Source organism: Larus michahellis, chromosome 2, assembly GCF_964199755.1.
Source record: "Larus michahellis chromosome 2, bLarMic1.1, whole genome shotgun sequence".
Classification (NCBI taxonomy): Eukaryota; Metazoa; Chordata; class Aves; order Charadriiformes; family Laridae; genus Larus; species Larus michahellis.
The window spans coordinates 39,887,678-39,901,613 of NC_133897.1; the positions used below are offsets into that span (position 1 = coordinate 39,887,678).

The 13,936-nt window shown below is 37.2% G+C and overlaps 1 protein-coding gene across 2 annotated transcripts in view; it reads left to right on the top strand.

Annotated features, from left to right (window-relative positions):
- PLCL2 (phospholipase C like 2) overlaps window positions 1-13,936 on the top strand; it is a 107,922-nt gene that overhangs the window by 73,074 nt on the left and 20,912 nt on the right. For both annotated transcript variants that reach the window (XR_012585511.1, XM_074574984.1), the window contains one exon: window positions 10,718-10,793. Coding sequence is in view for 1 of the 2 variants with exons in the window: in XM_074574984.1 (XP_074431085.1) it covers window positions 10,718-10,793 (76 nt within the window). In the remaining variant the exon portion in view is untranslated. The remainder of the gene's footprint in view (window positions 1-10,717; window positions 10,794-13,936) is intronic.

A 13,936-nucleotide genomic window follows, 5' to 3' on the forward strand; every position in this document is an offset into this window, starting at 1 on the left:
TTCTCTCACTTAAAACCAACTATCAAAGTTGTTAGTGTGGTGCCAGTGTTTTAAGAGGTTTCCAGGGAAGATCAAGAAATTACAGATTAGACAGGCTGATATCTGTTCTGTGAAAATGGGTAGAAACTGTTTTGAAGAAGAAAATTAGAGGAAGCATGGAGAAACATGTTGTGTTGGGGAAGAGTCAATACAGCTTTTATAAAGTGAAGGGCTCATTAAGCTCTTGGAGTTCTTTGAAGTCAAGATGCATGTAGACATGGAAGATTAGCCTGGCTGGATTTTCCAAAAACATTTGACAAAGTCCCTTTTCAAATGCTTACATTGAAAATAAATTACTATAAAAATTTTAGCCTTTTAAAGTTCTTAGCTCTTCCCCGATAGCTGGAGTAATTGTTGAATTTAACCTGATGTTTCAATAGGAAAAGAACTATTAAGACAGTTGCTTGTGTTGATTTTTGCAGTAGGGTATGTTCTTGCGGTAAGTGGATTAGAGACAGTAGGTACAGCTCCAACAACTTTGATCTAGCCAACACAGCTAAGTACTCTTGAAGATGCATGACTTAACGATGCCCTTAGATTTGCAAAGATCATCAAGGTGTGAGTTATGTGGGTGCTTCGAGTTTAAACAACTTTCTCAGTCTTGGTGGTGGATTGTTACAATGTGCGTTAAAACAGTAACTTTCAGAGTTGGCAATATAAATGCAATATTTAAATACTGATAACACACACTGTCTCACTATTTCCGTTATTGCCTCTGGCTTTGTACAGTATGTTTACTTTCATTATCAAGTCTCTGCAGAGTTAGAACTGTATTTATTTAGGTAATAAACGGATACAGTTCAGTGGTGAAGAGATCTAAGGGAAAACATGCATCATTCACTGCAATTTAAGGTTTCAAATAGCCCAGGTAATGGTTTTTGACATGTTTAATAAATGATGATAACTGTAGATCCTGGTTTTTGAGATGAATTTAAATAGTTACTGGTTGTGTAGTTGTTAGTCTGTCACAAAAACTGATGGAAAACAAGGTATTAATGGAAAATACAGTGAATAGCTTGGGCAGCTTCTTCAAAGGGAGTTATGTTGCTTATTATAAGTTTTTATTTTTCTATTCTATAACAGGACAGTCATTCTAAATTGAATGTTGCAATTACACTTCCAAAAACAGAGCTGCAGATGATAACCTCAGCTTATGTTGAGCTTTTCAGTCCACAAGGGCAGAAACAAACGTCTAATTTTGGATAGTCAGGCTCCAGTGCCAAATGTTGTGAAGTATGAGCTGTTTTACATTGATTGAAAAGCTCTGATAATGAGAACTTGATGCATCTGGGAAGTCAAGACTTCTTCATTTTTTGTTGAGAGCATGAACGGTGAAGGTTTTGTGTCCTCTCACTAATCCCATTATGGCTAATGGCTGACTCACGGTATTTATAAGAGCATAAAATAATATGACTACTTAGGAAGAGGAGTTCATCTAGCGTACTGTCCTGTTTCTAATGTAGTCCAATGCTATGTTTATGGAAGAGCATAAAAATAGGTCAGATGCACAGCAACTTCTCTTAAATGTACTCCTTATTTCCCATAGTAGTTCTCCTTTTCTTTCTCAATAAATTCTTAATTTTCTGTTTGCCTTTTTGACTTCTGCCGTCTGAAAAATTTGTCTTTATTGGAACTGTTATTTATAGTTTTAGCTTCAAAAATAACACTACCTATTCATTTTTTCATAGGGATGATAAAAATATCTGCTTCTTTTTACAGATACAGGATATTTTCCTTTCATATACATGTGCTTCCTTATTGTCCACTTTTTACATAAAGTTTTCATTCTATCACCTTTAGTTTAAAAATCATAGAATCACGGAATGGTTTGGGTTGGAAGGGACCATAAAGATCATCTAGTTCCAACCCCCCTGCTATGGGCAGGGACACCTCCCACTAGACCAGGCTGCTCAAAGCCCCATCCAGCCTGGCCTTGAACACTTCCAGGGATGGGGCATCCACAACTTCTCTGGGCAACCCGTTCCAATGCCTTACCACCCTCACAGTAAAGAATTTCTTCCTAATATCCAATCTAAATCTACCCTTTTTCAGTTTGAAATCATTACCCTGTGTCCTATCGCTACACTCCCTGATAAAGAGTCCCTCCCCATCCCTCCTGTAGGCCCCCTTCAGGTACTGGAAGGCTGCTATAAGGTCTCCCTAGAGCCTTCAGGCTGAACAACCCCAACTCTCTCAGCCTGTCCTCATAGCAGAGGTGCTCCAGCCGTCTGATCATCTTCATGGCCCTCTGCTGGACCCATTCCAACATCCTTCTTGTGTTGAGGACTCCAGAGCTGAATGCAGTACTCCAGGTGGGGTCTCATGAGAGCAGAGTAGAGGGGCAGAATCACCTCCCTCAACCTGCTGGCCACACTTCTTTTGATGCAGCCCAAAAAAATTTTACTGTAACAGCCAGAGTGTCAGGAAAGCAAGGAGAAATTACTTTAAATGATTTAAAGGAGTTTAATGTCATTGTGTGCATAATTTAGAAGAAAGTTGGTGATTGTTTTATTTACTTTATCTTCAACATAGTCTTTCTCAAATACTTTACTCATAAGGACTTAAGAAATAAGAATTTTTAATGAAGAACTTGTGGACTGTTTGTTCGGTAAATTTTCTTGAGCTGTGGGAAATCTAATTTGTTTTGGGATACTGCAGAATTAGGAACAGGTGATGTCCTGGTTTTTTTTTCGGGCCTACAAGAATTAGTTTGGGTAAGTGGATTTCATCTCTCATGCTCCTGCACTGCATTATGGCATAATCTTGTCTTGCTTGTTTCTGAAAAAAACCCCAAACCTATTCCATGTATGTGTTTCCTAGAATATAAAACATCTCAAAAAGAGATGAGAGAGGAAAGGAAGGCTGAAAAAGTGAAACCAAGTCTAATCATGTTTTTCCCACTTATGGGGATGTACTGCCACTGTCAGTTAGGTACAGCCTTATGTTTCTATCATAATATGCCAATGAGTTCAGGAAGCGTAATAGAAATTTCCTCTGCATTTGTCTCGGAAGATAACAGTGTTTTAAAGTCTAAAGGGAAACATAATGCTTAATGGTATCATAATATATGATGTACATTATGGTCAGGGGACGTGATCCTTCCCCTCTATGCAGCACTGATGAGGCCACACCTGGAGTACTGTGTCCAGTTCTGGGCTCCCCAGTATGAAAGAGACATGGGCATACTGGACAGAGTCCACCAAAGGGCCAAAAAGGTGATGAAAGGACTGGAGCATACCTCCTATGAGGAAAGGGTGAGAAAGCTGGGACTGTTCAGCCTGGAGAAGAGAAGGCTCGGGGCATCTCATCAATGTGTATAAATGCCTGAAGGGAGGGTGCAAAGAGCACAGAGCCAGGCTCTTTTCACTGGTGCCCAGTGCCAGGAGAAGAGGCCCAAAATGAAACACAGGAGGCTCTGTCTGAACATCAGAAAGCACTTTTTGACAGTGAGGGTGACTGAGAATAGGTTGCCAAAAGACGTTGTGGAGTCTCCACCCTAGGAGATAACGAAAAGCCATCTGGACATGGTCCTGGGCAGCCTGCACTAAGTGGCCCTGTTTGAGCAGGGGCAGTTGGACCAGATGACCTCCTGAGGTCCCTTCCAACCTCAGTGATTCTATGTTTCTGTGCTATATTTATTTTCTTGCATAATTGGAGAACTAATTTCTAAGTTAGACAATATGTTTGCTAAAAAAGTTACTGCTTTGAAGCAAATTTAGTTTGATGTGAGGAGTCCTCTGTATATACAGAAGTAGCCTTTAGCAGTTTTGTTTTCTTACCTTGGCACTTTGGACTATGCTTGGATAGTAGAAAGATCAGTTGTTCTTGATTATAGAGCAGCTTTAGACTGTCTGGGCAAAACCACATCTGATTTTTATCTACAATGAAGTTGTTATTGATTGTTGTCTTGAGCCAGAAAGATCAGTTCTAAACATTTCTTTTGATTGGAGATGCCAGCTTTGCAAAAATCCTTATTTCCATAGAATCATTGAAGTTGGAAGGCACCTCTGGAGATCATTTAGTCCAACTGCCTTGCTCAAAGCAGGATTAGATAGAGGAGGCTACCCAGGATTGTGTCCAGTTGGGTGTTGAATATCACCGAGGATGGGGACTCCACAACCTTTCTGGGCAACCTCTTCCAGTGTTTGACCAGCCAAGACCCCGAAGGAGCCTTCTCTGCTCCAGGCTTAACAGTCCCAGCTCTCTCAGCCTCTCTTCATATGGAAGAAGCTCCAGTCCCTTAACTCTCTTTGTGGCCCTGCGCTGGACAGTAAGTCTGTATCTTTCTTGTACTGGAAAGACCCAAACTGGACTGAACATTCCAGATGTGGCCTCACTAATGCTGACTAGAGGAAAAGGGTCACCCCTATATTTCTCTGGGATTTGAAGAAAAACCTTAAAAGAAAAATAATAAAAATCTGTTCCGCTGGGGCGTTCGCAGCTTTTTTCCTGTCTCATCACTTGTCCTTTGTAGTCATCAGAAAGTTGTAGTCTCTGAAAACTGTTCAGCTATCTTTATTCAGTTATCTTTCCCATGCAACTTAGCAAGGTATTCTTTATATATTTTGAAGCTGTGCTAAGAGATCTTCTGGAAGACCGTAACTTGAGCTTGGGACAGAGAAAAGTGTATTGTCTCCTCTGTTAAGATTCTACTTTGCAATCACTTCAACACATTTCTTTGCTGTGTATCACTCCTGTTTGAATTTGAGGACCCTTTACTTTTAAAACTTGAGTAGCCCTGATCTGGTGGTGCTAGCAGTCTCAGGGGTGGTAGGTGGAAGGTTTTTATCACTGCTTACCAAGTTTTGAACTGAGCTCAGTAACACAAACGTGAGTCGCCTGCTTACTAGAAGTCCACGTCTGTTGTTTATGGTGGTGCTGGTTAGAAGTTGGACGTTTCAGAGTGGTTTCAGTGTGGTGTCCACACCGTTAGAACAGTTTGTCTGAGTTCTGAGGTTTAATATAAGTTTACAATCTGATTTTCCAGTCATTTCCTTCCTTATTGCTCTAACACCACTCTTCTCCAGTGGAAAATCAAAGGCAGTATATGTAGTTCAAAAGAACTCCGTGCAACTTCAGATCAAGCTGACTGTGGTAGTTGTGACTGAAAGGACCGAGAACAATTCTTTCGCTTGTTCCAGTGCCACAACAAAAATGCCTTCGTGTGCATTGACATTGAAAAGTGGGCTGCTTGGATACAGCTTACACATATATTTAATTAGAACTGATTATATTTTGTTTGAGTTCCCAGTACATACAATGGTTCCTGAGAAGAGAAGTGTTTATATGCTGTCCCTATCAGAGTTCTTTTTCTTGCTGTTACGGCTTGAGGCAATGGTAGCAACTTCTGACCCTCTCTGGGTAACACATATCTTCTGAAATGGTGCAGATACTACACATGTTGTAGTTTGGAATGCCCTGTGTTTCGCTAGTTGTTCATGGTGCTATTTGTACTATTCTGGACTTAATCAATGGCTGGAAAATGCAAATTACTTTTTTATTACCACTGTTAAATGGGTTTGGCCACTGCATACTAAACTGTTACCAGAAATGGTGTAGTTTGTGGGTTCTGAACTATACCTATTCTATATGCTATATTCTAAGCATATTCTAATATGTGGAGATTTGAGATGAAAGGAGAATGCAATCAGCATTTTGTGGAGAGAGCCATTTTAATAAAATTTGATTGATACCTACTGTAAGTATAGTTTCAGTTTTACTATTGGAATGTAACAGGTCTAAGAGAATTAGCAATAGATATTCACAGATTTCAAAATGTAAATATGTAGTGTGCTTTACTTGCTAAAAATAAAGTTCATCCTTTGTGTTACAACTCTGTCAGTGAAGATATTTTCTCTCACTGAGTTTCATCAGACATAGTTTATGATTGGCTGCTTTTTCCATTTTAAAATGCACCTAATGTCTCCTCTCTATTCATCAGTTTCACATGCAGAGTAATTAATAAATCCTTGTGGGTTTTTTAAGATTTCTTTCTCAAGGTCTGTATTCTTTGTTAAATGTGATGTTTAAAATATTTAGAGTTGAATTCAATCTACGTCTTTTCCCTGGCATATACTTTTGGAGGCATAAACAGGATATTCTGTTTTCTACCAGAAGACGTGTCTTTATGAGCCTAGTAGAAATAGATCCATACTTGTTCAAATTGAGCTGAAATTGAATGAAAGGTCTCAAATACATGGGCGAGCATTTATGTATGTGCATTGACATAGACAGTGTTAGTTCTTAGCACTTATCTCTTTAATAAAAAAACAACAAAACAGACTTAACAAAGCTCTGCAACATAAAAAATAAGCCTAAAGGGACCTGTGTATTTTCCTTTTTTTAGTTTTCTGTAACTGTCTCTCAATGTGATACATTTGATTTTGCTGAAGAAGAGGATAGATATATTTTTTAAGTATATGACTTCTTAATTTGATTTGTGAAGGTGACATAAGTGGTGAGTGGTACCAATATTGGCAACACAGTTCCATCAGTTTGGAGGAAGAATTGTTTTGATTTCTAACCATTGTCATCACACTTTTTAAGGCAGGGACAATATGCAATAATACAGGTCTCTAATCCTCACCGAGAACTCTGGACTAATCACTTTGTGTTTATTTCTAAAACCCCTTATGAGTAGTCAAGAATAATTTAATTTTTTGTACATCTTTCTTGACATTTATCCTTTTGTTAGAATTACTTACAGTTCTTCTGATAACTAGGTAAAATGGATGCATGATTTAACAAATAGAGTTTGATGAATAGATCAGACTGCCAGCCTGGCCTCTGCAAAAATGTGGTGACTTCAAGGCTCATAAAGGATACTATTCTGCATTTCCCATTTTCCATTGACCAAAAAATTTAGGAAGATAGTCCAGTATGTAGTGAGTACCAGAGCAGTTCTCTGGTCATACTAAGATTGGGGTGGTGTGGTGGGGTGGGAATTGAAGGGAGAGCTGAAGCAATTCCAGCAAGTGTTACACATTGTGTATTTAAAAAATATTTGTTGGATATTTTGAATCTTTACTTCCAGAAAAAACAGACGTATGTTAGAGATGGGAATTAATATTGTAAAAGACTTGCTAGAAAGTGTAGCTACTGAACTTCATATAATATCTGTTCTTTTCTTAGAATAGACATGGGTAATTTGCAATACATTTTTAATGATAAGCTGGTAACTGGGTGTTCTCTATTAAGTTTGTTTGCATTTCTCTTTCCCGTTTTGGTACTGATAATATTCTCAAAGTTGGCTGTGGTTAGCGAATACCTTCTTATTGATTGGCTTGATCAGTATAGACTAGTCTAATATATACTAGACTTTACTTGGTGTTTCTCAATTTCCACAACTAATTTGCCTTGAGAGTTTAATTTCTCATTCTGCTGCAGACATAGTGTTTTTCACACTGAAGCTTCTGCTTACTCATCATTTTCTACTTCGCTTTTATACCAAGCTCACATGTACAGACAAGTATCATTTGGATCAGGCTAATTTTCTGTTTAAATAGAACCATTTATACTCAGTTGTGCCATATGCTGTGTCTACCAAAAGTCTTTCAGTCTCTGTTAATACCTACATGAATGTTTTCATGATCTTACAATTTTGGCTTGAACACAGGAAAGCATTTATATGTTCAAACACTCCATAAGAGTCATTTAACAAGTAGCTGAATACATAAAGGTGACTGCATGGCAAAGAACGGTATAAGAATAAAATTATAATGAACTAATAGTATTACATTATTAATGAAACAAAATTAAAAGGTGACACCTACTCGTGCACACAGCATATTGCTCCCTTATTTCTTTAGTGAAGGACATCAAGACAATTGGGGTGTAATATAATATTGATTGAATGGTAGTGACAATCAAGCCCTGAATTACTGCTAGCTCAGCCAGTTTTGCTTAGTGGTGCTGTTAATCTTAAATCTGTATTTAATCGTAAATACAGCTTTGTGTATATTTTAGAGACCAAAGACAAAAAAAGTAACTGTTTCTAGCCTTGGTAATATAAAAATTGATATTAGAATAATTTCTGTCACATGAAATGCATTGGCGTTTTTCTTCAAAAGTTGCAAAGAGGGCATTGCTTTTCATGTTTAGGCAAAGTAGCTTTCCATACCAAAACTGTGAAATATTAAATCTGCATGTTATTATAAATTCTTCTTCAATGTTAGCCTTGCTGTCATGAAAGAGCACTAATGCAGCAATTAGTTTCATTTCCTTTCATCTGCAGAACGAGTACAGCTTTCTTGCTTGGTCAATACAGAAGGTAAACAAATTCTCTTATTTCTGAAAATCAGTGCTGTATCTCAGAGTAAGTTTTCTAATCTAATGAGACTTGTTCTCTGCTATTTCTAAGTTATCAGATGTGCATGTAGAATGTATTATATGAAGGAAACAGAGCAGATAGAGGTGTTCTGTGTCTGGAATTGGACCTAACTGAGATGACTTAGAAATATATTATTATACACATGGGGTCAGGAACACAGAGTAGACTAACATAGGGCAGTTCAGTATTTCTTACAGTTCCTGCAGAACAAATACCTTGACTAGGCAGCACGGTTGGTCTCTCTGCTATGAACTCCAGTCAAAAGGGTTCTCAGGTGAAAGGATTCTTATTAACAGAGAATCCCACTGTAGTCCTTATTGTGTGTTAGCATCCTGACAAAACAAGAGCCATACGTGCTCAGTGTTTCATTTTTCAAGGTGATTTTTCAATGGAGCAGAAACTCAGTGGAGGATGCTTTACAGTGTCCTTTCAGCTAGTTAGCAAAATAACATCAGTTATTGGAAGTATATTTGCTGTTGAAGTCAACTGTGTTTTGGTTCTCTTCATTTAAGTGCGTTACAGAAGCAAATGTGTTACATGACACACATGTTGAAACAGGTAACATCCTTGCCTTTCAAGCAGATTTATAGTGGCTTCATTTCAATTTCTGAATACCATTTTAAAGACCAAATAATAATGAAACAAAGTGAAATGCAGCATTCTCCTTGACGCATCAGGAATAGTCAGTTTGCGGCACTCCCTATAGAAGGCTGTCTGGGTGAAATACAGTATTCTGTTATTAAAGTATGCTTCTCTTTAAAATAGTTGTCTTCAATTTATTACACCTAATTATTAATCAGCATAATTCTACTTATAGCCAGTTTTTGTTTGAATGAATATTGGTATTTATATTCAAAGAACAACTCAGTTAAAAATGAGTAAGCTAAAGTATTTCACTTGCAGCTTAGCAACCTTACCAAGTTATTTTTTCCTCATTTATTATAATTTGCATCTATTTTTTTAAAAACTGACTTAATGTAAATACAGGTAAATAGATACTTCTAAATTAAATAGAGGTTAATCAGGATGTGAAGATTAAATTAAATTATCCAGTACGATGACCTCCACATACTCTATAAAGTTGCTTGTTCATATATGGTTTATAGATAGCATAAACATGCAGTTGTGAGTTTTGCATAATTTTCTTTATTCTCTCATTTTAAATCTTAATTATAGAAACAGAACTAGAATTATTTTTAAATGCTTTGTAATTTAAATAAACCAGATTTTTGTGTAGCTGGAAATAATAGGAGTCTGTAGAGCAGTTTACATCTGTGCAGGTGTTCTTCCTCTTGACTTGCACGCTTGCCATCATTAAAAATCTGAGGCTCACTTGCCTGCTTATCCAAATTGATGTATTCCTCAGAGCAATGTTCACAGAAACAGCCTCAATGTCACTCAGCTGGAGAAGGCTCCTTCTAATACATGTGAGGAAGGACTACTGTAGTCGTGCCTCTTAGAGTATTATTTCTCTGAGGAAAAGTCTTAGAGACGTTTGGGTTTTTTTTCTGTAACATGGAACATTCCTGCTCGTAACAGCAATTGTGGTCAACGAAGGAAAAGAAAGATCTACATGAACACCCACATAAGTAACGTGTCAAACTTTAGTCATTGTTTTAGTGATGAGAAATCTGTCTGCTTGAGTGGATACCAGAGATGTCAGTGGGTAAGGTGTGAAGCAAAGTCGTTACTTCTCAGTACATACCCTAGGCTGAAAATCTGCACAGTTCCATCTTAATCGGCGTGCTTTCAGCTGAGCTTCCATGAAAGGCTTTTAGTTTAGAAAGATCAGGTAAAGGAATCATTTATTTTTTGTTATCCTTCAGTACCAGCCTCGAGTGATTTGTTTTCCTCCATGGAGTGTTGTCTCATACATATGTACAGGTCAAGCCACAGAAAGGGAAAATGTAGAGGAACAAATGTGGAAAAGAAATGGGATGATCCCTAGGAAAAAGAAAGCACTGGGTGGTGTGTGGTCATCATCCTGAGTGTCGGGGTGAGTAAGAGGAAACCTGTATCCAGGTTATTTCACCCAAGCCACCAAAAGTGAATTACCTAGTAGACAGTTGTATAATTTCCACTGGCTTTGATATGCAATGGAGTAGACATTTTACTTCAGTGTTCCCAGATACCAGGCCAAAACCATTGTATTTTTTTATGCCTCTGTGTCACATTTAGAGCACTTCCCTACCTGGTCATGACCAGGAAAATGAATGTATTCATTATGTTAACAACAAATACTAGATTATTGATTTGAGTTCAAATTTAAGCATCTTTTACAGATTAAAAGTTTTCAGTAAAAATTGAATTTTACTGGTTTTTTTTATATTTTAATTTTTTTCTCTACAGATGATTCAGACCATCAGGACTCTAGTTGAAAATACAGATAGCTTATATGAGAAGATAGTACAATGTCAGAAAGCAGGTGAGTACAAGCTGTTTTTTAAAAATGTTACAAAGAACTTAGTGCTGCTCCAAACATCTTCCATTATTTTCTTCCATTCTTTGATCTGCTTGTCTGCTTTCCTGTAACTTTCAGTCTCTTTTCCTCATTCTCTTTTCCTGAAAAGTTAAAAATAAATAATGCTTTTCCACCCCCACTCTTCCTTTACAAACTCTTTTCTATTAGCGGTGTTGTCCAACTCAGATCAGCAGGAGGAAGGCTTACCCACTCTGAATTTCTAGATCTCCCCTTTATTCACAGCCCACATTCCTCAGACTCTGTGAACTTTAGTCAAACTATAGAACTGTCAAAATACTTGAAGATTTTAATTTGTCTTACTTACTTCAAGCTGTCAAACATAAATAATCATAAATGCCATGATTGACAAAACAGTATTTCACATATCTTTTTGGTAGATGAAGAGATTGATCTAAAATACCAAACTCAAAATCTATCATGCTGCCATAAGACATACATTGTCTTGTAGACTTGTACACTTACTTCTTGAACCATCTCCCGTTTTTGTGGTGATAGTGTGCCATATTGTTTTAGCTTCATCAGTGTCTCAAGCAGTTAAGATCCTTGGTTAGAGGTAAGGCAAAAGATAATTGCCTATTTTACCTCATATTTTAAAATTGTTGCCCTTCAGAATTGTTTCTGCTGGCTCATACAGATTCCATATGTCTGATTTTCTTGAGTCTTGCAACCTTATTTTACATGAAGTGCAGATTGGTCCAAGAATCCTTTGTTTAAGAATGCTAAAGACTTAAAGCCCATGCTAAATAGTGGAGATTTTGATCTCATTTAAATGAGAAACCTCCAGCATGGTGACATAAGCCTAAGTATGGATTATGTAATAGATCCTGCTATTTAGGGCAGCTTTAGCCCTGCAGGGTCAAGGTACTTTTAAAGATGAATGAGCTGAACTGAATTACCTTTTAACATCAATGGTTTTAGAAGATTTTCTTATGACTAATTGATCTCATGATTTCAGTAGATGCTGCTCTATTTAATTCTGAGTAAAAGATTATACATTTTCCTATGTAGTTTCTTGATAAGGAAAAAGCAAAATTACGCCCTTGTTTGGGCTTTTTTTGTTCTGTGTCTCAAAGAGTGAAAAAGCTGCTAAAATAAGAAGAAGGACTCAAGCTGACAATAAGGAGTAAAATTTTTATTGTCATGAGCAGGCTTATAAGAGAATTCTGTTAAATAGGCAAGGTGGACTGTCTCTGTTAAACCGTTTTCTAAGTTAAGTCTGATAATAAGACTTTTAGTCTCCTTTACAGTTCAGACCTAATTTTAAAATAAATGCACCATTATTTTTTACTTAGGTTGATGGCCTGTTGAATAGGGAACGGTACTATTCTTGAGAGGGCTTTTTTCAGAATTCAGGTTCTTTGCTATTAATTTTTCTAAGAACATTAAACTTCTCATTTTGGTTCTTTAAAATTAAACCATATGAAAAAACTTCTGCTTTCTTCATATCAGCATATTAATTTCAACTCGACGCATTCTGTTCTTAATTAAATAGTTATTGAAAGCATTTTAGATACAGTAACTAATGAAAAGATATGGAAACATAATATTGCTTTGTTTCCCACTGTACTTCTCATTCTTAACAGACCTAAGAAAAAAATCTGCATAACTTCAAAATGATTGCAGTGCCATTTATTTTGTTGCTATTAAGCCAGCTAAAGATCCTGCAAGAAAATAGAATGGAGGTGCTAAAGGGAATTTAAAGATAATCCAGTCCATCCCCTTAACTGTTAAAGACCTAAAATGCTCCTGTATCTTCTCTAGGCTAAAGAATTTGAATGTCCAGGTCACCTTACCTCATTCCTAGCCTCCTTTGTACCCAACTCACATCATTCTTGTACTTGTCTTTAGAATCTTCCATTGCATTCTTTTGCTTTAAATTATGCCTGAGCTCATCACTGGTTAAATAAGAGAACCACAGCCTAGGAATTCAATTTGGTGTTCAGCAGTGGGAACTCAAAAGAACGTGTGATATTCCGAGTATTCATTAAATAAATGATCAGGGGGGTCAAATAATGAACGAACACAGGTTGCTGGTGACAAAGAATTATTGAACATAACCAAATGTAGATATGACTGTGAAACAGTACAGGAGGATCTTGTGAAACTGAGGATTATAAACAATGTGTGAAATGTAACATCAGGAAGGGTAAATTAATGTGTGTAGGGGAAAAAGTAGCTTTGACAGTACCCACAAGAAATAGCCTCCAAGGTTTCTGTTTTAATTCAGGAAATTAAGGTATTGTATGCAATTCTAACAGTGTCAGTTTACTGCTAATATAATGCATAAATATGCATTCCAGCTTTTTTTTCTGTATGGTCATTTGTTCAGTCAGAACTCTTGTTCTGGTTCTTGTCTTCTGGGATCTCAGCTGTACTGTCCTTTTCTTTGACTGTTACAGCCTTGCTTTATGTACGTCATTTTCCTGGCTGTTGTTTTGATGTCTGTCCCTAACATTCATTTTTCTGCTTTTTCCTCATTGTACGTCAGGACTGAGCTGCTTTTGCTTTTCTTGTGTTTGCTCATTTGGTAGCAAGAGTTTCCACTGCCTGATAGATTGTCAGCCATCGTCATGCTTTCCATCATGTTGTCCCACAGGCTCACTGTAAACATCCACCAGGCTACTTCCTTTGAATTGGTTTTTAAAATTATCCCACAGATACAGCTAGATTGACACATGTCCTCCTACCACCTTAACCAAAATAGTTTTCATTGCTTCCTTATACTCCACACTCTTTCTTTACCCATCTGTTACCTTTTTGCCTCATACTTAGAATCTAAGTTGTTGGAGCAGGGACTGTCTTATTTATTCCATCTGTACAGTGACTAAACCAGCAGGGACTTAGTTTATTAAATACTGCAAGTAGCAAAAGACATAAAATCAGTACATTTTCTAACACGTACTCCAAAGAAGTCCTTCAGCAATGTCAGAAACAGGATACAGTTTCAAGAAAGGGAATATCCAGACATTCTGGGTGCTGTCAAAGATAAATGTGGTGCACAATATCCATTGGGAAAATGTCTTAGCTGCATGCAGAAAAAGATGATGATGGTGGCCATACAAGCACTGCAAATACATCCTGTAGTT